The following is a 22,955-nucleotide window of genomic DNA, read 5'->3' as shown; positions in this document are numbered from 1 at the left end:
TCAAAAGATGTAAGCTTTCTTAGGAAAAACAGCCTACTATGTCCTTTCCTATACAGAGCCCGAGCCTGCTCTGACCAGTCCAGTTTGTGGTCAAGGTGCACACCCAAGTACTTATAGGTGTCAACCACCTCGATCCTTTCTTCGTCAATGATCACTGGTTGGTGGGCGGGTTTCCTACCAAAGTCAATGATCATCTCCTTGGTCTTTGAGGTGTTCAACGTAAGACCATTTTCTTGACTCTTGAAATGCTGTTCACTGGTGAAAATGTAGCTGAGTCTGTAAACTGGCTGCCCTCTGAGCCGTAGCCTGTTGCTGTGTTGAATACTTGCTAGCATAGATGCTTCATAGCAAAGTGACGGCTGATACTGTATTCTTTGAAAACCGCGACAGTTTCTTGGCACATTAGACATACAGCCTTTGGTCGGACTTCAGTGAAAACATATTTTGTTGTCCACTCCGTATTAAACACTCGGCGCTCACTGTCCACTTTTATTTTCTTTGATAAACAAATTTTAGCATAAGGGCTGATAAGAACAAGGTTTACCTTTCCCTGTAGTGCCAATGTTTGCCCAAAAGATGGCGCACTTCAGCTCCATATTTTGGGGACACATTGGTATTACAGGGGAAGGGTAAACTGAACAAGGTTCACCCTTACCTACTTTAATATAATATGGTCACGTTTGGCGGGCCGGATTAATTAGCCCAACGGGCCGAGTGTGGCCCCCGGGCCGTAGTTTGCCCATGTCTGCTCTGATCACTCACATCAAATTTTGCATTTTACATGCAATTTAAATCATCTTAAAGGTCTGTAAATCAGATAATAATCAGATTTTGGTGTGCATGTAAACAAAGCCAATGTGAAAGTAACTCTTACATCTAGAAGAAAAACTGAATTTGGCATCCACAGCATTGGACTGTAACCCGTGTGTACCCGAGTAAATCAAACTGGACTCAGTACATTTTAAATCAGGTCAAAAGCAAAACAAGAGCTAACCCAATATGTACCTAACCTTTTTTGACCCTAGTGATTTTTTACTAATTTCTTGTTGACAATTTCATTATGTCTCTTACAGAAAACTACCCACCCACTCTACAAATGTTTAGTCAGTGAGGAGTAACTGTCCTGGGGGTGTGTCCTCTTTTCACAGACTATTTAACAGCTGATGAGACTGTAGTCCGTCCTGATCAGTCATGGGTCGTCCTGGGATCCAGATGCAGACATGGGGGCTGTTTGTGACCGTCGTGTGCCTATATCTGGGTCAGGCCATGGCAGGACCGTAAGTAACAAATATCATTATATTACTGGGGGAGTTTAAATCTACTTATTACTTGTGTTATTGTGATACTAAAATTCTACTAGATTCTAAGAAAAAGGCTTGATAATTAATACTAATGTAGACAATACACTTTCAACACAAAATAATAGTAGTTTCTTTAACATATCCAGGTGTATATTAAAGAGGTCTTAGTTCTGATATAGACCATTTTAAAACAGTTCAGAAATAGTCAATTTTATTTTTTTTTTTATCAGTATCGACACTTGTTTAAATGAGTATCTTCTTTTGATTTTAGTTTTAGTATCAGTTAGTATCTGAGTGTCATTGATTGTAATTTAATTGTTCTATCTTCTCATTTATGTTTTTTGATACAACCAATACCCAAATTACAGTAGTGTGCAACTCTACCACACTTTTTAATTGTGTAATGTCTATTTTTTTTTTAAGTGGAATCCAAATGAGCAGCTAAGACGGATCCTAAAAAACAATAAAAAAAATACAAAAACTAAAATAAAATGCCAGCTTTTCTTTCCAGTTTGTCTTGTTTCACAGTGTGTGCGTCTCTTTGTCTGCAGACACTACATGGTGGCTATTCCTGCCATCCTGGAGTCTGGAGCTCAGGTGAAGTTTTGTGCTAGTCTCATGAAGCCCAACGAGTCCCTCACGATGACAGTGACGCTCAGGTCCCCAGATCTCAACACCACCCTCTTCCAGAAAGAATCTGATGAAGATTTCCACAACTGCCACCACTTTCTGGTATAGACATCTGTAACAAACACTTCATAAATCAAACATTTAGAAGTAGTGGTTAATCTATAAATACAGGCTACGCTATTCATTGGTTTCTGCTTCAGTGACATTCAAAATATGTAATACTTTGTTTTATAAGAAAAGACAAAGTTCAAATCTGTCAACTGGACAAATCGTTGTAAGAGTGAAGACGTTTCACTGCTCATCCAAGACACTTCTTCAGTTCTGGTCTCAGAACTGAAGAAGTGGCTTGGAGGTTTTACACAGATAATACTTTGGACTAGCCCAGCCTATAAGCAGACTGAGCAGCTGCGTAGAGCCCCGTGGCCACCAGAGGGCCCCCAAGAGCCCATACATTTATATTGAAAATAATGATTGAAACTTTTTTTCTGAAAACTAAACTGCGCTCCGGTGTTTATACTTGTCTAAATATCCTTCTTAAACGATTAGATGTGTTTTATTTCCAGTAGCTAAATATGTGCTGCTACATTTGTTTTTGAGTCGGGCAGTGGTGTAGACAGCGACGTGTTTACACCTGTGTGAAGGACCCCTCCCCTCCAGGTGCACTCTGGGAGCGCTGAGGCAGAGGGACATTTGAACAAACTAAAAGACTTATGTTAATGAAGTTAAGTGAAGGGACAAAGCATGAAGAGCTCAGAGGAGGATCGTTTTCGGGACAGGACTTTTCAGAGACTCAAAATATGTCCCCACTTTACCCCCCTGGACCTGCAGATAAAACAGAGAGGCTGGACTTGTATAATTGTGCAGACAGGACACACCTCAGAGGGACAGAGGACGCACCTCAGAGGGACAGAGGACGCACCTCAGAGGGACAGAGGACACACGTCAGAGGGACAGAGGACGCACGTCAGAGGGACAGAGTACAGCAGTTTTTGGTTGTGTGTGATCCTTTTGTCTCTAAACCTCAGATGATGTGAGTGTAGTTAAATCGTCTCTGCTCCTGTGTGAACGACCTGTGAACGACTCCTGAACGACTCCTGAGTGCGCTGTGAATGCTCATACAGGGATGCACCGATACCACTTTTTGCAAAGCGAGTACTTCTGAGTATGATACTGAGTAAAGATACCGATACCAGACATGATTTTTACTGGTGTTTGATTATAGTAGTAAATCTAATTTATTTCATAGGATTTTTATAGTGTAGCCACTTTTTCATCTTAGAATACTTCTCGACTGAAATCACTGTAGTTTGGTATAATTAAAACATAATTTATTTATATAAGCACCTGGCTTTAATATTTATCACTTCTTTTTTGCAAACTGCGCTCCTCCGAGCTAACTGCTAACGGGCTAACTGCTAACGAGCTAACTGCTAACGGGTAACTGTTAGAATAACGGTGACTGTTGTTCTTTTACCAGGTCACACTTTCACACATGGACTTGCTGCTGTGCGTCTTTTAAAGCTCTAAACCTGCTCTATTCAGTGGCTAAATGTGTTTGTCAATTATAACGTTAATGCTAACGTTAGCATCGTTAGCATGCTACTACCGTAAACACAAGCACTGCGCTGATCTCTGTGATCTATAAAAACCTTCAGAGTCCTAAATATTTGTATATTTCACGTGAGAGACACATGTGTCACAGCTGAGCTTAATGTGCAGAAGAATGTGCAGCTTTAAGTCCAGAGCTGCTCTGTGAGAGATGAGCTGAGGGTCAAAGAGGCAGCACAGATACAGTGGTATCGGCTCTTGGTATCGAAAGCCCATTGACGAGTACGAGTACTGGCACCCGATATTGATATCTGTGCATCCTACTCATTAATATGGGCATTTAGATGAAATCACAGCATCTGAAGCCTGACAGTAAACACAAAAATGATGTGCTCCTGAAATCCTCTTTTATTTAATGTTCAGTCCAAATGATCTGATGATTATAAATCTGATGTTATGCCCAGGCTGTTTCTCTTATGCAACTCTTAACTTGGATCACTACTTTGTACTTCTTGAGTGATATGATTTTGAAGTAAGTGTACCTTTGTTTGGCTACTCTGAGTAATTATGAGAAATGTAACTCCCTTTAGTCAAACTGCAGCACATTAAAATGCACCAGAATTTTTTCATTTCTCTGGCAGACCCCCCCATCCTGACATGTTTTTACACTGTTATACTTGTGGCTGTTACTGTTGTGAGGATCTAGAATTTTCAGTCTTTTAACAACTGGATGTGATGATTTCTTAATGTTGTGAAATATGAATATGTGGCACTGAAGTGGAGAGGGTCCCCAAGGGCAAATTTAGCTTAGAGCCCCCTAAAAGCGAGGACTGGCCCTGACGCTGAGTTCCATCACTCTGAAACTAATGTATACAATATTGGGTTATTTTAAGGTTGAAGTAAATAATAAATCAGTTGATATGTTCTTTTTTCCTGGTTTTAGCTGTTGTTATTGCTATCTTCAAACATGATCAATACTCCAATAATCAGCTATCCAAACTTTTCTCATTTCTCATCATTTCGGTCTATATACTACTATAATAAATACGGAGCTTATTTTTACATTTGAATAGAAATGTACACAATATTTTGTATATACCCTTAATCACACAGAAATGTGTGTGACCGGTGTGTCTCTGTGCCCTTTAGGCTCCTCTGGTGACTCATGAGCAGGTGCAGGACTTCCAGGTGGAGGTTCGAGGGAAAACGTTTTACTCACGAGAGGTTCGCAGAGTCCTGATCAAAATCAGTCGACCAGTGAGCTTCATCCAGACAGACAAACCCCTGTACCTCCCAGGACAAACTGGTAATTTATCTTATTTTAAAGTGTAAGACACATACTGTGGGTATATTCAAGTGACACTGTAACTTTCTGGAGGTGGCACATTTCCTTTGATTCCATGGAAAAAGAATGTTTAAAACATACTTTGGAACTACTGTAGAAAGTTTTAACTAAAGTAATAACATTTCCGTGGAATCTTGCAGGAGGAGACCGTTCTCCGGGCCAAATAACACTCACTTTTGTGCATCTTACATTTTTTTAGTGTATTTTTGTATAAAAGTTAGTTTCCAAGCTTTAACTCTGCTACATATCTCTGAAGGACATTGTCATAGTTTTCCAAGGAACTTGAACAGAAGATTAAAATAATATTTTTTGTGTGGCACCTTATGAAGTGCAAAATACGACAATGGAGACCCCAGACTGCTGAGCGACTGAAGTTGTACATTCAGCAGGAATAGGAAAGGATTTGTCCTGCAAAGCTTCAACAATTAGTGTCCTCAGTTCCCAAATGCTTATTGATTGTTGTTAAAAGAAAAGATGATGCAACACAGGGGTAAACATCAAATTGAAAATGAGTGAATAGCGTCCCAACTTCATTGGAATTGGGGTCGTAATTGTTTCATTGTTTATGTTTTGGTCATTGCAAACCAAATATGAACCTAATGCAGCCATTATATAAGTCTATTTCTTTCTGCAGTGCACTTCAGGCTGGTGACGTTGGACACAAAGCTCAGACCTACCTGTCGAAATGTGAGTGGCTTTATTGATTTGAATGAGGCAAACTGACCTTAGTTAGTTGCATCACTATGAGTTCAGTTTGTTCAGTTAATACAGACTTAAAAGTTCAGAGAAACTCAGGGTCACAGCTCCCACACTTCTTTCTTACGTAATATTTTTTGCTTAAATGCAGATTTAGAATTTTATCTGTGAAAAAACATTGTGATCTTTGCTCTCAGACATTGTCAATAATCTGATAACCAATAATCAATCACTTAAATTTGAAATAACCTGGTGCATGGAGTCTTAGATAAATATAACTTTACCAAAATGTATAAACGATGTGTGTAATCCCTCAATCTCCCAAATGGGACCTTCAGTTTTTGTATTCAAAATAAGCACTGCAAATTTTGATTATTTTTTTCTTCTTTGCTTTCTTTTGCAGTATGACATCATCGAACTAGAGGTAAGACTTGGGAGGGGACACGTTTAGATTTTCAGGTGTTTGATTTTCACCAAACAAGGACTAAGCCCGAAGCTAAACCTGGTCTAGACCAGGACTAAACAAGGATTATAACAGGACCAAACAAAGTGCTCTTTGCTCTGCTGAAAATGATGAAAGTGGCATCATTACTGTAAAACAAATGCTTTGTCTTTGTTTATCAGGATCCAAACTCCAACCGCATTGGGCAGTGGGTGAACTACACTGCTGACAGTAAAATATTGCAGCTGTCTTACTCCCTGAATCCTGAGGCCAAAGAGGGCACCTACCAGATCACTGTCTCTTCTGGGGAGGACAAAATCGTCCACCCCTTCAAAGTGGAGCAGTATGGTAAGTGTTTGTCACTTCATAATGCATTATTCTGCACTTCCTTCCCATTGCAATTTAGACTCCAGATTATACACAAATGTACAACATTGTTATGTAGCCATTAAAACTATTTCAAATGCTGCTGAGTGAAATACCATTATAAAGAGCAGCAGAAAATCAGAAAGTCAGTGTACCTGCTTCTATGATTAAGTTCTTTTAGATCAGTGTTACGGTTTTCAATGAACAGGTAAAAAGATCTACATATAGTGGAAATGAAAGTTAATTTGAGCTTCAAGTATAAAAAAATGAGTGTAGTTGGGCTGGTAGGCCAGGCAGGTGAGCAGGATCTGAACACAGGAAAAACACTTTGAAAAAAAGCAACTGAAGAACCGGTAACTAATGTTGTAGATGAAAGAAACTGGCGAGGAGTGGCTGCTCTTCTTATAGTGAGGTGGAGTGTAGATGTGCGCTCAGAGTAGCCACGCCCAGACAGGAGGAGACAGAGGATGAAGGGAGACAGATGGAAAACAGGACTGAACCAGAGCAGACTGTGACAAAATTAACCACAAGCAATTTGACTCATTTATAATTGATTAACATATAAATACAACTTTATTTTAACCCCCAGTTTTGCCAAAGTTTGATGTCAAACTCACGTCCATGGAGACAGTGAGCATTGCCCAAGAGGAAATCACGGTAGAAGCTTGTGCCAAGTAAGTCCAGTAAACCCTTCTTATTAAAAACTAAATAATAAAAACATCCCCCTCTCTTTAGATACACCTATGGGCAGCCTGTCCCTGGTATATTGAAAATGGATGCATGTAGACCAATCAACAGATACCTCTATGGCTATCATGATAATCCAGATGCCCTCCCAGAGGTCACTGCCCCCTGCCACACGGAAAACAAACCGGTACATTGTCAATTTAATATACAACAGGAGCAAAAACTAGCTGCATAATAGAAGATAGATGGTTTTAAACCAGTATGCGACAATCCAACATGTACAATATAATCAGTTTTTGTTGTTTTTTTGGTTGTTTCTAGGCTGACAAGAATGGGTGTGCTACCTTTACTTTCCCTATGTCCACTTTCACAAAACTGGACCAAAAGGCTGTGCAGGACAAAATAGAGGTTGTGGTGAAAATGGAAGAGGAGGGAACAGGTATAATGTTCTGTCCTCGTCACAAACAGACCTGGAGTTGTGTTTTGTTTCATTCACACATGTTTAACACACAAACCCTGCATATTTAGGCTGAGTTCTTCTTTCAAACACAAAACACTCCTCTGTTCCACCTTGTGATGTCATGTGGTAATACAGGAAGTGCTCCAATGTGTTTTTAAACTCCACACACCTTCACTAGAATCATTTGGATGATTTCAGACCTGGAATTTCCAGTGTCTACTGAACAAAAGGTAAATGAAGCTGTTAACTTGATAAGTATGGGCTTGATGACATCACAAGGTGGAACAGAGCATTTTGAGCTTTGGAGATGTCAGACTAGTAATAAAGTGTTACTCAAACATGTGTGAATAAAACAACACACAGCTCCAGGTGTGTTTTTGAGGAGGTGACAACATTCTAAAATGGCTTAAATCTCACATTTTGTGTAATATGAGACCTTTAGTATGTTTTTTTAAAAGCTTTTGTTTCTTCACAGGCACCACTTACACGCAACACAAAGAAATTTCTATTTCATACGTCATTGGAAAGTTGTCCTTTTTTGACACACCAAAGGTTTATGAGAAAGATACCACTATACAAGGAAAAGTAAGTCCATCACTTGTTACCTTGGTTACTAGTAAATTAACTCACATAATACTATCCGGTGTGTTTTAGGTTAAGGCCGTGAGATTTGATGACCAGCCCATGGCAAACACAGACTTGTACCTGTTTGAGGGCGAGCGCTGGTCGTCACGACACCTACAAAACCTCACAACCGACGGCAATGGAGTGGCCACTTTCTCCCTCGACACCTCGATATACAGGGGAGACATCCACCTCCACGTAAGACACTGAAGATGTAGATCAGAGGGCTCCAGGATCATTTTAAAAGCTCTTTCTTAGACAATAAGGGAATTTTTAATACTAAGTAATAGTATTTGTTTATTATAGCATGTGGTCTTACACTGATAAAACTCAAGATGAAACTGTTCAAGAAAGGTGACATTTTATCCAGTTATGTATCGATACTTGTTTAAATGAGTATCCAGTTATAATACTAGTTTTATTATTGATTAGTATCTGATTTTTAATACTTTTGACAACCCTACATGAAAGTCAATTCTTGCATAATATGTTAACACTTTTTGAATGAATTCTGAATCTGTCCTAAACCCCAGATCACTACCACTCCCGTGTTGGAGTACCCCGGATACAGGGTCCCGTTCTATGAGGCCGGGGACATTTCGCTGTCCATGGCCCTGGAGTCGACTCCAGACACCAAAACTGTGAGCTCCCTCGAGGTGAAGAGAAACTCTGAGACCCTCTCCTGTGACACTGAGGAGGAAATAACCATCAACTACAGCGTGGTGAAAGAGGACAAGGGGCCGATGGACGTCATATACCTGGTGAGACGCTCAGGCTCTGTATGACAGTATAGGACCAATATGTGCAGGTGGTAATAGCTGTGTCAATAACATTTCAGATAGTTACTTCATTGAGAAATTTGTTTTTATAGCTGTACATTTAAAAGGAACACAATATTATAGAAAAGATCAAAAATCTGTAACACAGAACAAGATAGAGTGATATGTCTTGACAAACAGGTGACATTTTAAGTGTTTAGGTTAATGCCAAAAGACGTGGTTCAAATCTGTCAACTGGACAAATCGTTGTAGGAGTGAAGACGTTTCACCTCATCCAAGCTGCTTCTCTAGTTCTAGTCAGATCACTGGTGGCCACTGCCTTATATTTATCTGAAGGGAGGGGCTAACTACAATGAACCTGTTGTCTCCTGTTTAAGTTAATACACAATTAACAGAAGACTATGATATTTTAAATAGGTTATACAGACAGTTTAAAAAGACTCAATCCACCTCCTATGACTGAACTTATTATAAATGGTACATATAAACATGGTTTGAATGGTTTATTTTACTACAACACTAAATGACTTCAGTATCACCACTGTATGAAATATATTATGTATTTCTGATATAATTTCAGGTCCTTGCCAGAGATGGTATTGTGATGCAGGGACGTAAGCGAATTGTTGTGTCTAAAGACGCAGGTAAATGATGAGATCTTTTTACTACCAAAATGAAAAATGTGAAAAAACTGCATCTGTTGATGCAGATGTCCCTTTTAATCTTTCAGTGACTGAGGACAGCTTTTCGTTCAAGTTACAAATCACTGCAGAATTAGCTCCTGAGTTTACCGTTGTGGCCTACGCCGTCCTGCCTAGCTCCTTCGTCATCGCCCACAGCGCCGGGTTTCAAACCGAGAAATGTTTTAGCCACAAGGTCAGTGCAAGATAACATACCGAAAATATACTGGAAGTATAAAGAAACACAATGTACAGTTTTGTCTTGTTACTGATAGATAAGGCATATGATTGACTGAGGCTGAGTATGTGGATGTCTTAACTGGCTACATGTTTTTTAAATGTTGTTGATTTCATTGCTGAATCTTGTCTATGAACAAAATGTCATTTTATAACCAGTATTTAAATGTGTAAGCTTTTTAGTTGTGTAGTTCATAATGAATCGACAGATATTTGTGTGAGGAGGTAGTATCACAGTGAATTCACACAATGCATATAGATTTTTTTTATGTTCACGTCATAGGATTTTTTTTCTTTTTTTTACCTCAGACCTTGAAAAACATGCAATCTGTGGCCAGCTCTCCACAGATCTGACCTGTAACTTGGCTTGGTCGGGCCATTTGATTATCTCCATGAAGACAGATATGTTACATGCCAGACAGTCTACTCTCCACCATAAAAGTGACATACTGCACCTTTAGACTGTGTGGATATGATTCTTGCACATACTGAAACATGCAGTAATAGTTTGGTTTGTTGTTTAGGTGGAGGTTGAGTTTACGCCGTCCCAGGGCGTCCCAGGAGAAGATGCCTCCCTGCGCGTGACGGGACACTCCAGCTCCCTGTGTGGAATCAGCGCCATCGACCAGAGCGTCCTCATCCAAGAACCGGGAAAATATCTAAAACCGGAAATGGTTAGTTAGAATCACACAGCATCAAAATACACTCATAGGCTGTTTATTAGTGTTAGAGTGAGGGATCAAAAGTAGCAATATATCATATACTAATGCCTTATGCCTTGTGTGTTATTTTTACATTTTTATAAAACATGCAACACGGCAATTTTGGTCACAGTCATCAAAGTGGAAAATAAATATCATCCCATCCTTAGTGACAAAAATCTGATCTAATTATTGTCCCAAAAATGCATCAATATATATTATTTTTGACAATATGACTAAACCTTATAACTGCATTCAATTAAAAACTCTATATCCCAACAGTAAATGCTCTTCTCTTTTATAATTGTCCATTGTGGTTTGTTTTTGTTTTGTTTTTTTCAGATTTACAACTTGCTGCCTGGAAACAGATATGTCCCCTATCAGGCACGAGACCCCACAGAATGTCTCCAGGTCAGACCCAAACGATCCATCTGGCCCTACCCAGGAAACAAAGACGATCCCTTCACTGTCTTCCAGGTAAAAATATTTATAAATCTTTTCTGCTAAATATATGTTGAATATTTAGCATAGAACTATAATTTTCCATAGAGCCCAAGTCACAGTTGGAAGATGACAGTTTGTTTTTATATTGTCATATTGCACTAATCTTGCACATCAAGATGTCTGTGCCTTTCTCTCAACTGGATGTAACAAAAATTAGATTTTTTTGGCTTGTTCCGTTGTTGTGACGCTCAGATTCAAATAATTATCATGATGTTCAACATCCAGTCACTTTCAGTGAGAGCCATCCCAGACTGATAATGTGGAGCACTCAGTTCAGAGTGCTGCACGTATCAGTCTAGTGTGAGCCAGGTTAATATCGCACGCCCCCAGTGGATATTGCCACGTATTACACATTTTACATGTTTGGATGTTTTTCAATAAAATTAGAACATTGGACTGAAGATGGCTACAAACCTGATGATCCGAGTGCCTGACTGCCTCAGCTATTTGGGACGAGAATACCATTTTGGATCCCACTATAGTAATCTCTATTTTTTATTATTACACATTCATTTTGCTACTATACATTTTGCATTTGCATTATCTGATTTGTAATGCCATAGGATATGAGTTTGAAGTTGCTAGAATGGAAGACCGAGGCGTGGCGATGGCTGCTCCCGGGGTGGGATTCGGAGGTGCTGCTCCTCCTCCTCTTCCAGCGATAGAGACTGTCCGAACCTTCTTTCCTGAGACCTGGATCTGGAACCTGGTGGAAATCGGGTTAGTACTGCAAAAATAAAATCTTTTCAAATTCTAATTGTTGGGCTTTAACCTTAAAGTTACACTATGTCACTTTTCTGCTGTGGAATAATACAGGCAAAGCCTCAATAAAGCTTCTCATTGTTTACTACTTAATATATTTCTCTTCAATGTATGGTCATTTTTTTACATCTGTATTTTTGTTTTTTCAGGCCTTCTGGAAAGGTGGACATGGCCGTGAAGATCCCGGACACCATCACGACCTGGGTGACAGAGGCCTTCTGTCTGTCCCCTCAGGGCTTCGGTCTGGCCCCACGAAAAGAGTTCACCGTGTTCCAGCCATTCTTCCTGCAGCTCAGCCTGCCTTACTCCATCATCAGAGGAGAGAGCTTCCAACTCAAGGCCACTGTCTTCAACTACCTCACCAGCTGCATGATGGTGACTGTACAATAATCGACTCTTATAATAGTTCATTAGTCGGTTTGGGCGATATAGTGATTCAGGTATTGGCATTGTTGATATCGGAGGATTTCCAAAATACTGGTTTGATAATGAAAATTTAGTATCTTTTTTTTTTAGTTCTATTTTTTTTTGTACTTTCTATTTTACTTTTTTTAGTATTTTTTACTTCTCTGCCTGAGTCTGCATGTGCCCGTGTGTGATTACCAGTTTGTCCTCGGTACAGATTTATCTTTTTGAACAGACTCAGGAGTAAAGAGAAAAATAGAAAAGCAGTTAGGCTAAAAATATGGCTGCTTACACAATCATGCAACACATTATGTTGTATCTCAGATATAACTTAACATAAATTTACTTTTAAAATCTAAAAATCCTTTTGCTTTTGTCAGGTTGCTGTAACCCCAGCCCAGTCTGAGGACTACACCCTGACCCCAGTCCCTGGAGTCGACTACACGTTCTGTCTCTGTGGCAACGAGCGCAAGACTGTCAGCTGGACTGTGGACGCCACTGCTCTGGGTGAGGCTTTTGCACGGCCAGGGTTTGTTTGTTTTTTTAGTCTAGCACTGTGAAATGCTGAAAGTACTTTTATGCATTTATTACAGATTTTTATGAGATAGCAAGAATTGAAAATACTATATTATAATATGTACGGCTGTAGTCGTTTAGTCGATTAATCGGTCAATGGTGCCTTAATCAATAAAAACTTGTGTTTGTTGACTGAACATATTATTTAGAGTTTAAGGATTATGGGACAACACCAGAAAGGAGAAGTTATTGTGTGTTAGCAAAGATTTGGTATTTTTGGGTATTTATGTGTAGAAAGTCACTCATGATTCACAAGTTTAATCTGTCTCTATATAAATACATTGTTTTCTTGTACTTTTTCTGCATCAATAGTTTTGTGAGTGCAGTTTGGGTCAGACACAGAGACAACAGGCAGGACCAAGAGTGTCTTCAGTCGACTGTAGCCCTAATATGAGAAAACACTCAGGTTTCTTAGAAAATAGTGTCATTATAAAAACATTCTCTTTTGATGTTTAAATTAATGAAAGTAAATGAACAGTGTCTTAATCAGACTGAATCAGTTTGCATGAAAGATGATTGATGGAAATTGTGTGCGTCCTCCAGGCTCTATGAACGTGACAGTTAGAGCCGAGGCTGTGGCTTCTCAAGCGTCATGTGACAATGAGATCGTCCTTGTCCCTGAGAGAGGACGCATCGATGTGGTCACCCGGCCCCTCATTGTGAAGGTACACACACAACGACTGTTCTTCAGTTAATACATCAGTAATATATCATTTTATATTACGACATTATAACACATATATCTTTGTCCAGGTGAGTTTTCTTGTAATTTTGTAAGTTTCAAGTCACAAATGATATCGAAATGTTTTTTTCTTTTGTCAGGCTGAAGGAATTGAGATGATGAAGAGCCACAACCTGCTAATCTGCCCTAAAGGTACGACCAAATATGAGCTAAGTGCTGTGTATTATTATTATTATAATAACAAAATCTAATGAATTGTTTTTTTTTGTAACGGTAAAATACACAGAACAGACACTGATTGAACAGATTCAAGTTCAACTCCCTGAAAATGTGATCGTTGGGTCTGCTCGGGCTGCAGTGTCAGTGCTGGGTAAGAGTTTACAAAAAAGATTAATAATAAAAAAATCTTTAAAATGTGTTTAATTAAGGTTTATTGGCAAGTAGTTAAAGCAAAATTGACTTTTCAGAGCTTTTAACTGTGTTATAGTTGTTTCCCCTTCACCATTTACTCACCTGAAGTTGTATTTGGAGTGACTCCTGCATGTTTGAGCATCTTGCATCTGCATCTTTAATCACTTATTTTTTGCTGTTGTCACTGCTACCGGCCACGCCCACCACTGTCCAGTTTTATTTTCTTAGTGATGCTCGTAGAATTCTGCAGCTTTACATAGTCATTTTGGTACAAATGAAAAAAAATCTGCTGCTCAGTAGTGTGATCTGCAGCCATCACAGATGCCGATTAAGTCATTTTAGATGAATATTGCGATTTAAAATGTCCAATTTACATGTGTATCTATAAAGCAGACACAAGCACAGTTAGTTAAAAGCATTCTTAAATTTTGAGTCACTGAGAAACAATGGTAGGGCAGGTTTATTTGTATAGCGGAAAAAAATGGATGGACGAATTGTTTTAATCTGAGGCCGGGGTGCGGGGCCCTGAATAAGCCACAATTCTTTCACAAGGTAATTCAAAGTGGTTTACAGAATAAAAAAGACAAAAAAATCACAATAAAACAAATAGAATAATCAATAATCACATGTAATCATCATAAGATTAACATTTAAGGAGAAAAGAGCAGAATAAAACCCTTTGAGTCACATGCACAGCTAAAAAGAACTGTTTTGAGCCTGGATTGTCAAAGTAGAGGCCTGTCTCACATCTTCAGGAAGAATGTTCCAGGTTTTAGCTGCATAAAACTTAAACACAGATTCCCCATTTTTAGTCCTGGTTTAGTCCTGGTTTTAGTTCTGGTTTTAGTCCTGGTTTAGTCCCGGTTTTGTCCTGGTTTAGTCCCGGTTTAGTCCTGGTTTAGTCCTGGTTTAGTCCTGGTTTAGTCCTCGTTTAGTCCTCCTCATGTGAGATGGTTCATGTGGCTCTTGTGGGAGATGTTCTTTGGTGCTGGTCCATGGAGAGACTTGTTCACACTGAGCTGCTTTAAAGTCTCTGAGCCACAGGAGCCACAGACCTGAGCCACAGGACACATGTGTGAAGTACTTCCTGGTTCTAGACCTGAGTACAGGACACATGTGTGAAGTACTTCCTGGTTCTAGACCTGAGCACAGGACACATGTGTGAAGTACTTCCTGGTTCTAGACCCGAGCACAGGACACATGTGTGAAGTACTTCCTGGTTCTATTCCTGACCCGAGCAGCAGTGTTCTGGATGTTCTGGATGTTCTGTTCTGTCTTAAGGCTCGTTTGGAGAGTCCAGTGAGCAGGACGTTACAGTCGTCTAACCTACTGGACACAAATGCAGGATAAGTCTCTCTAAGTCTGGTTTTGACAATATACCTTTTTGCATTTTTTTAGATTGTAAAAAGCTGTAGATGTTATTGATTTGATGTGGCTGGTAAGGTTCAAGTCTGAGTCCATTGTTACCCCTAGATTTCTAGCCTGATTTGAAGTTTTTAGAGAGAGAGACTGGAGGAGAACACTTTTCTCTGGGCCAAAGATGATGCCTCCAGCCTTTTCTCAGTTTAGCTGGAGAAAGTTGCTTTGCCTCCACACACTGATCTGTTTGAAGAGTGAATCCACTGGTCCATTTTCACCTGCTGCAGTGAGACATAGATCTGAGTGTCATCTGCAGAGTTGTGGTAAGACACATTATTGCTGCGTATTAACTGGCCTAACAGCAGCATGTAGAGATTGAACAGAAGGGGTCCCAGGACTGACCCCTGGGGCACCCCACAGGTCAGGGACATTTTATCTGAGACACATTTCCCAATTTCAACAAACAACTCCCTGTTTTCTAGATAGGACTTGAACCAGTTTAGTGCCATACCACAGATGCCCTCCCATTTCTCTAGTCTCTGTAAGAGGATCCCATGATCCACAGCGTCAAAAGCAGCACTCAGATCTAACAGGATCAAGACTGAGACTTTGCCTGCATCAGTGTTCAGGCGGATGTCATTTGTCACCTGGATAAGAGCAGTCTCAGTGCTGTGGTGGGTCTAAAACCTGACTCATTTGGAGGAAGTTAATAAACAACTTTTTCAAGGACTTTGCCTAAAAATGGCAGATTTGAGATTGGTCGGTAATTGTTCAATATTGTGGCATCAAAATTGATAACAATTTTCAGAGCTCTTGGGAATTTTCCAGATTGAAGTTACATGATAATTATGCGAGTGAGTGGTGACAGCAAACTGTTGAGCACAGACTTTAGAAATCTAGTGGGTAACATGTCGAGACATGTAGATGAACTGGTGACGATCTCTGGGACAGTTTTGTCAGTTACAGGTGCAAAGTGAGTCAGTGTCTAGGTGGTGCTGGATTGTAAATTGTCTGTACATTTCATAATGAACCTGGAACTTTGAGTTTCTCCACTCCCGTTCGGCCCATCAGCACTCCCTTTTCTGTGCCCTGACCGAGTCATCATTCCTCCATGGCGCTTTCTGCTTATCTTTAACCATTTTAACCTTGATCGGGGGGCAATGGTGTCCAGAACATTCAAAACACTCAAAGTCACAGAGTTCAACAAATCATCAACATTAGAACATGAGGCATTTTCAAAGTGTATCATTTCCATGAACAGTGCACCTGTTTTATCATTTATGTGTCTCCTTCGAACAACTGCAGGACCAGCCGCTGGTTTGGGAATAACAGACAGGTCAAAAATACACAGAAATGATCAGACAGAGCAACATCCACCACATTGACATTTGAAATATTTACTCCTTTTGTAATGAGCAGGTCCAGAGTGTGTCTCTGTTGTGGCTCGCTGACATGAGTCAGACCAAAGGTTTCACAGAACTGAGCTCTTTACTGTTTCTGTCAAAAACATTATCCACATGTACATTAAAATCACCTGTAATAACTAAACCATCAAAGTCTGTGCATATGACTGAAAGAATCTCAGTAAAATCATCAATAAAACAGACAGTGCTGGGGAGGTTTGAATATGACTAAGTAGAGTTTGGAGGGGGATTGTTTTAGCTCCATTTTAAAGGAAACATACTCAAAAGATGAAAACACCCCAAATGACAACCTCAGAGTGACCAAATTATCTCTAAGAAAACAATAACTAGTAACATTTATATAAATAAAGTTTCATAATTTTTTATATGGTTTGAGTGTAATATCTTGAAATGGCATACACCCATATAAAGCTGTAATAATGAGTGTGTTTGTTCAGGTGACATTTTGGGCAGAGCCATGAAGAACCTGGACGGTCTCCTACAGATGCCTTATGGCTGCGGGGAGCAAAATATGGCGCTCCTGGCCCCAAACATTTACATCATGGAGTATCTAAAAATTACAAACCAGCTCACATCAGAGCTCCAGGAGAAGGCCACACACTATCTGACCAGTGGTGAGTGAAACCAAATTTAAGGGTGTATTAACACTTGTTTAGTCCTGGTTTGAGCCCAGTTTAGTCCTGATGTACTTGGTTTGATCCTGCTCTAGTCCTGGTGTAGTCCTAGTCTGTTCTTGGTTTAGTTCCAGGATTAATCCCTGTTTTGATGCAGTGTTATTACACCCAAAATTGTATTGTTTTCAGGTTAGAGGAATCACAAAAACACATTTATTTTTAAAAGTGTGGTGCCCAACTCTAGTTTGATGTTGAATCTTTCAGAACTACCTGTGCTGAGGTGCCCACCTGTCATGAGGCCCTAGTCCATGTCCCACGCATTTAGAGAATACCCCACTGTTGTAATGCTACATGAATTGTATAAAACATCATATTGCATACATGATAGTTAAATAATAACAAAAATAAATAGCTGCTTTTCTCATAAAGAAAACAGGACTTTTTGGCTGTAATTGCAATAGCACCCATTGATGTTCCTCTCTCTCTGTGAACTGTTTTGGTAAACACTTAAATATTACGGTGTCCCTCCATTTTACAACAACATGATCCTCTTGTTTTGTTTTTACGATTTGAGATACTCACCATAGAAATTGGCTCTCATAGATCCCTCTGTTCCTGAGATGGACTCACACAATGTTGTTGCTTTTTATGTCCCAGGTTACCAGAGGCAGCTGAACTACAAACACAGTAATGGCGCCTACAGCACTTTTGGAGCTCCAGGATCAGAAAACACATGGTGGGTAAATTTAAGAAGCTGAAGAAGTTTTTTTTGGCAGTATTAAGTATTGAACTATAGCATACATAGAGCAATATTTTACATTTTGTTCATTGTAATTCATTGTTTTTTGAGCACTCAAGACTTCAGTTTTGACTAATATAATGTTATAATCCACCTTAAACTTTCTGTAAATATTGTACGCTATAAGTTGTAGAGTGGTTAGTATTTCTGCGTCTGGCTAAAGACATGTCAATACTGTATGAATGCAGTGGAGATTATGACTACATTACAGATTGTGCATATTTATTCCTCAGGCTGACTGCTTTTGTCCTGAGATCCTTTGTGAAAGCCAAAAATTTCATCTACATCGACCCAGCAAATATCCAGGACGCAAAGACGTGGCTGGAGTCGACACAGATGCCAAACGGCTGCTTTGCACTAGCTGGAAAGTTGTTTCACAACAGAATGAAGGTAAAAAATAAACTTAACATTTGCCTATAGACCACTTTAAAGAGCATAAAGAATTGTATTTTAAGACATTGACTGATTCACGTTTAAGGGAGGCGTTTCTGATGAAGTCACTCTGACTGCCTACATCACTGCTGCGTTCTTGGAGATGGGCGTGCCTGTAGATGTGAGTAAAAAAATATGTTTGCTACAATAACAAATAAGCAAAAATATATCAATATTAGTCACTGCACACATACCACCAGGTGCATTGTAGTTTAATTTGTTTCAGTTTCCTGTTATATGCAGTATGGAGATTTAATTTATAAAGAACAAATTGTTCACTAAGAATGACTCAGCCTTAGTAACTACTTAATTAGTATCAGGGTATTCATTAAAATGTTACTGAGCCAGAATCATTTTTCATCAACTGTTTGTCTATGTTTATGATTTAAGTCTTTCTTCATGCTTGACTAAGGCCAGTTAATTATGTAGTTTTTATGAACCGTTACCCAACCCTGTTATTGTGTTTTGTTTTCTATAGGATCCAGTAGTGGGCCAGGCCCTGACCTGCCTGAAGTCGTCCATGAGTGATCTGAGTAACACTTACACCACTGCCTTGATGGCCTACGTCTTCACTTTGGCTAAAGACGCCACAACCAGGGACCAACTGCTGCAGCACCTCGACTCAGTGGGACACAGAGATGGTGAGTGGTTTTACGAAGATAGGGCTATTTACACACGTGCAAGAGAAAACAGCATGGTCTTATGGGTAAAAATGTGTAGCAGAAATATGTGTTAAATAAAGACAAACATTTTGGTTTTAGAAAATAAGTAAAAGTCTTTATGGCTCTTAACATAAAATGCACACCAAAGCATTCCAGCAGAGCACGGCCTTTCTCCGAGTATGTATATATTTTTATATATATAATATTTTTTATATATTTTTCAGTAATAATTTAAAAGTAAAAAGTGTACACCTTAACGGCTGGAGATGTCAGAGGAGAGTGCTATTATTAGTCATTTGTAAATGAGAAAAGAAGGGATAGAGAATATAGATAGGAAAAAAATAATTATAATAATAAACTTGAAACTCATGCTTCAGTACAGACATGGACTGCTTTAAAGGATAAACCTGGATAAAGAGATATAATGTTGATGTCATTTTGATGTGTGTTTTTCACAGGTGGATTCCTCCATTGGTCGCAGAAGTCTGATGAAACCTCCGCCTCTCTTTCTGTGGAGATCAGCTCTTACGTGCTTTTGGCTAAACTCAGTTGGGCCCCCAACAAACAAGACCTGGGCTATGCCTCCCCAATTGTCCGCTGGTTGACCAAACAGCAGAACTACTATGGAGGCTACAGCTCCACTCAGGTGCCAAAATCTGATAAATAATTATGAAAAATATGTGTGAAATACATCATCTCCTGCCCCTAAAAACCTGGATGAAAGCCACTCACTCTACACTGGATTTATAAATGATATGTAATATAATTGTTTCAAATATAATTATTTCAATTATGGCCCAGTAACTGTGATTAGGATTCATGCTTTAGCCCTCCTTTGTGTATTCATAATCTATAAATACCTTATCCAGTCTCGTTTTAAGTGTAATTTAGGCCTCATGTCGTCCGGGGTTAGAGCTGGTGGTTCTTGGAAAGCCAAATATTATATTAGGTGATGTGAAAAGTTTGAGAACCATTACTCTATAAAAAAGTATAAAAATGCATCCTGTATGTCATGAGACCACCCTGGTTTATTCCTCCTCTGAAATGATCCTCTTCCAGGACACAGTGGTCACTCTGCAGGCTCTGGCTCTTTACTCCGCTCTGGTCTACAGCCCTGAGGGTCAGAGCACAGTCACAGTTCAGTCTCCCAGTGGTCAGCTGACGTTTGAGGTGAACCAAAACAACAAGCTGCTGTATCAGGAGAAGATACTCAAAGACATGACCGGAACATACACTGTGGAAGTCAAGGGCAACACGTGCGCCGCCATACAGGTCAGCGAACGCACCACAGCTACATTTACAGTGTGTCATAAAATATTGTTAGGGATTATTTAAAGGACACATATTGTGCAAAATGTACTTTTTTGAGGGTGAAATGTGAAATACTTATCTCAAGGTGACCAAAAGCATGTTTTAGGTTTAATTAAAACCACACAAATGCTCTTCGTGCATGTTCTTCAGTTTTTGTTTTGATCATATATTCAGGTTTCTGTCAAGTACAACGTCCCACCCCCCGATGAGAAGTCGACCTTCAAAGTAGAGGTGATTCCAGAGGCCGACTGTGACAGCAACATTCTCAGACCCAGAGTAAACCTTAAGATCAAGTCCTCGTAAGATCTAAACTGCAGCTGATCTATATTTTAATATCGTATTTCATTTGTGTCCAGTAGTGACTGAATTTACTGTCATTCACAGTTACAATGGGGAACAGAATTCCACTAACATGGTCATCCTCGACATTAAAGTGCTCTCTGGATTCACTGTAGACTCTGAATCTCTAAAAGCAGTAAGTTATTGTACAAAATAAATGTGAAAGAATATAAGAAAGTATTCTTTAACTGCCTGGGATTCATTTCACACTTGTCCTGGTTTGGTCCTGGTTTGGTCCTGGTTTGGTCCTGGTTTGGTCCTGGTTTGGTCCTGGTTTGGTCCTGGTTTGGTCCTGGTTTGGTCCTGGTTTGGTCCTGGTTTGGTCCTGGTTTGGTCCTGTGGTAGACCTGGTTTGGCCCTGTTCTTGTCCTTGTGTAGTTCTGCTTTAATCCAGATTTAGGTCTTGGTTTAGTCACAGTTTAATGGATATGAGTTAAGATTTTGTAGAAAAGAGAAAGCTTTTGTAGTTGATCATTTTACCCTTGGTTGTGGTTTACGGTAGTTTTAGTTCTATTTTAGACTTGTTTTAGCACAAGCGCTACATCATAAATGAGGCTCTGAATCAGGACAAGAACAGAATCAAACCAAGTCCTCATCAGGACTGGGCTCAAACCAGGCCCAAACCAGGCCCAAACCAGGACCAAACCAGGACCAAAACAGGACCAAAACAGGACTAAACCAGGACCAAAACAGGACCAAACAGGACCAAAACAGGACCAAAAGTGTGCACACACACTTAGTCTAGACCTGTTTATATTCCTCTTACAGCTTCATCCTGGTTTTGTTTCTTGATTTAAATCTTAGCCTGTCATATAGTCACATTTTTCCATTAAAAAGTCTCTGTCCTTTTTAACATCTGTCGTTGTGTTTTTAGCTGAAAAAGTCACTATTGGTAGAGCGAGTTGAGCAGGACAAAGATCACATTATGGTCTATCTGACTGAGGTGAGTAAAAGCGTCTGACTGACCTAATAATAAAAAAAAAAGTTTGAATGTAATAATTTGTCTGTTTTTCCTTCAAAAGCTTTTGAAGAACATGCCCATCAATCACGAGTTACTGCTGATACAAGAACTCCCAGTGCACAACTTGAAGCCCGCTGTGGTTAGACTCTATGACTACTACCAGACAAGTACGTCAAATGGATTTATTTATTGATGTAAATTGGCTTAAAATGATGTAGCCGATAGAGTTTGCAGTGAAGCTAAAATACTGTTTTACTCAAATTTCAGGTGACAAAGATGAGACTGAGTACATTTTCCCCTGTGTTTGAGGTAAGAGTCTTTACATGTGACGACTAAAATCTGAAAGCAGAATGTTGTTTGTTGTAGCAAAAATATTTATCTAATATCTTGACAAATGTAAGGACGTTTTCTGATGATTATTCTCTTCTAGTTTGAAGAATGAAGATTTATCATCCTTTGAGTGTTTGAACTCTAAATTAAAAAATACCTTTGTGATAAACATTTAATGTCCTGGTGTTACTATAGAAACAATATTACACTTGATGAAATATTTTTTTGTGAACAATAAACTGGTCCTCTGAGGCCACAGGCTGTCTGGTGATTGTTGTTTACTGTGGTTAATACATTGATTATAATTTAATACTTACTCTATTTTGCTCTAATATAAGTTCATAGGACTATTATAACTTTAACTGTTCAAGTTGTGTGTTAAAAATTATTTCACCTTCATGTAAACAAAACACAAAAGTCCTATAGTGGGGGATGGTGGAAGTTTCTTGGGATTTGATTCAATGCAAACAGGAAATTGATTAACTAAAACTGTAAGAATAAAATGGTTAAACTTACTCAGTGTTTGAAATAGCTACATTTTAAATTTGAACTGGAGAAACCACCAAGGGCAGTGTATCAATTATTACACTAGATGGCGCTATTTTCCTCTTTTTTTCTTTCAATTTTTTTATTCACTGCAGAATGATTAACAAAGCTTGAATTTAAGCTATGTAAAAACAAATAAAACAAAATTATAGCTTTTATTCAAGCTAAGTTATAAAAAAATAGAAAAAAATGTCCGTTGTGATTTTAGTACACGATACATATGTGCTATGTACTGCACTTTTTGACTAACATATAACAAATACAAACAAATATGACTCATAATATAAAAATATCATGTAATTTCTCCATAAGATATCGTTATTTTTATTTTTTATTTTTGTT

At 39.0% G+C, this 22,955-nt stretch overlaps 1 protein-coding gene across 2 annotated transcripts; it reads left to right on the top strand.

Moving 5' to 3' along the window:
- Positions 1 to 1,152: 1,152 nt before the first annotated feature.
- On the top strand, positions 1,153 to 22,325 carry LOC117380186 (alpha-2-macroglobulin-like protein 1). 2 transcript variants are annotated; one of them, XM_055226274.1, is made up of 36 exons: positions 1,153 to 1,277; positions 1,853 to 2,033; positions 4,629 to 4,785; positions 5,459 to 5,511; positions 5,924 to 5,944; positions 6,145 to 6,310; positions 6,918 to 7,002; positions 7,064 to 7,202; positions 7,337 to 7,454; positions 7,951 to 8,060; positions 8,130 to 8,297; positions 8,633 to 8,860; positions 9,459 to 9,522; positions 9,609 to 9,754; positions 10,320 to 10,469; positions 10,839 to 10,973; positions 11,388 to 11,481; positions 11,564 to 11,720; positions 11,912 to 12,137; positions 12,548 to 12,674; positions 13,287 to 13,408; positions 13,566 to 13,617; positions 13,712 to 13,795; positions 17,057 to 17,233; positions 17,891 to 17,969; positions 18,266 to 18,422; positions 18,511 to 18,585; positions 18,943 to 19,105; positions 19,585 to 19,772; positions 20,186 to 20,398; positions 20,612 to 20,736; positions 20,822 to 20,912; positions 21,651 to 21,719; positions 21,799 to 21,904; positions 22,005 to 22,046; positions 22,168 to 22,325. In XM_055226274.1, exons 1-35 carry the CDS (start codon positions 1,192 to 1,194, stop codon positions 22,043 to 22,045), a joined length of 4,353 nt encoding a protein of 1,450 aa, XP_055082249.1. In that variant the 5' UTR covers positions 1,153 to 1,191; the 3' UTR covers position 22,046; positions 22,168 to 22,325. The 2 variants fall into 2 exon arrangements, with proteins under 2 accessions (XP_055082249.1, XP_033832835.1); XM_033976944.2 differs by having other exon boundaries at positions 1,164 to 1,277; positions 11,579 to 11,720.
- The last annotated feature ends 630 nt before the right edge of the window (positions 22,326 to 22,955 follow it).

Source organism: Periophthalmus magnuspinnatus, chromosome 13, assembly GCF_009829125.3.
Source record: "Periophthalmus magnuspinnatus isolate fPerMag1 chromosome 13, fPerMag1.2.pri, whole genome shotgun sequence".
Lineage (NCBI taxonomy): Eukaryota > Metazoa > Chordata > Actinopteri > Gobiiformes > Gobiidae > Periophthalmus > Periophthalmus magnuspinnatus.
The sequence above is the reverse complement of the archived record's forward strand: the minus strand, read 5'-3'. Positions and strand labels throughout refer to the sequence as shown.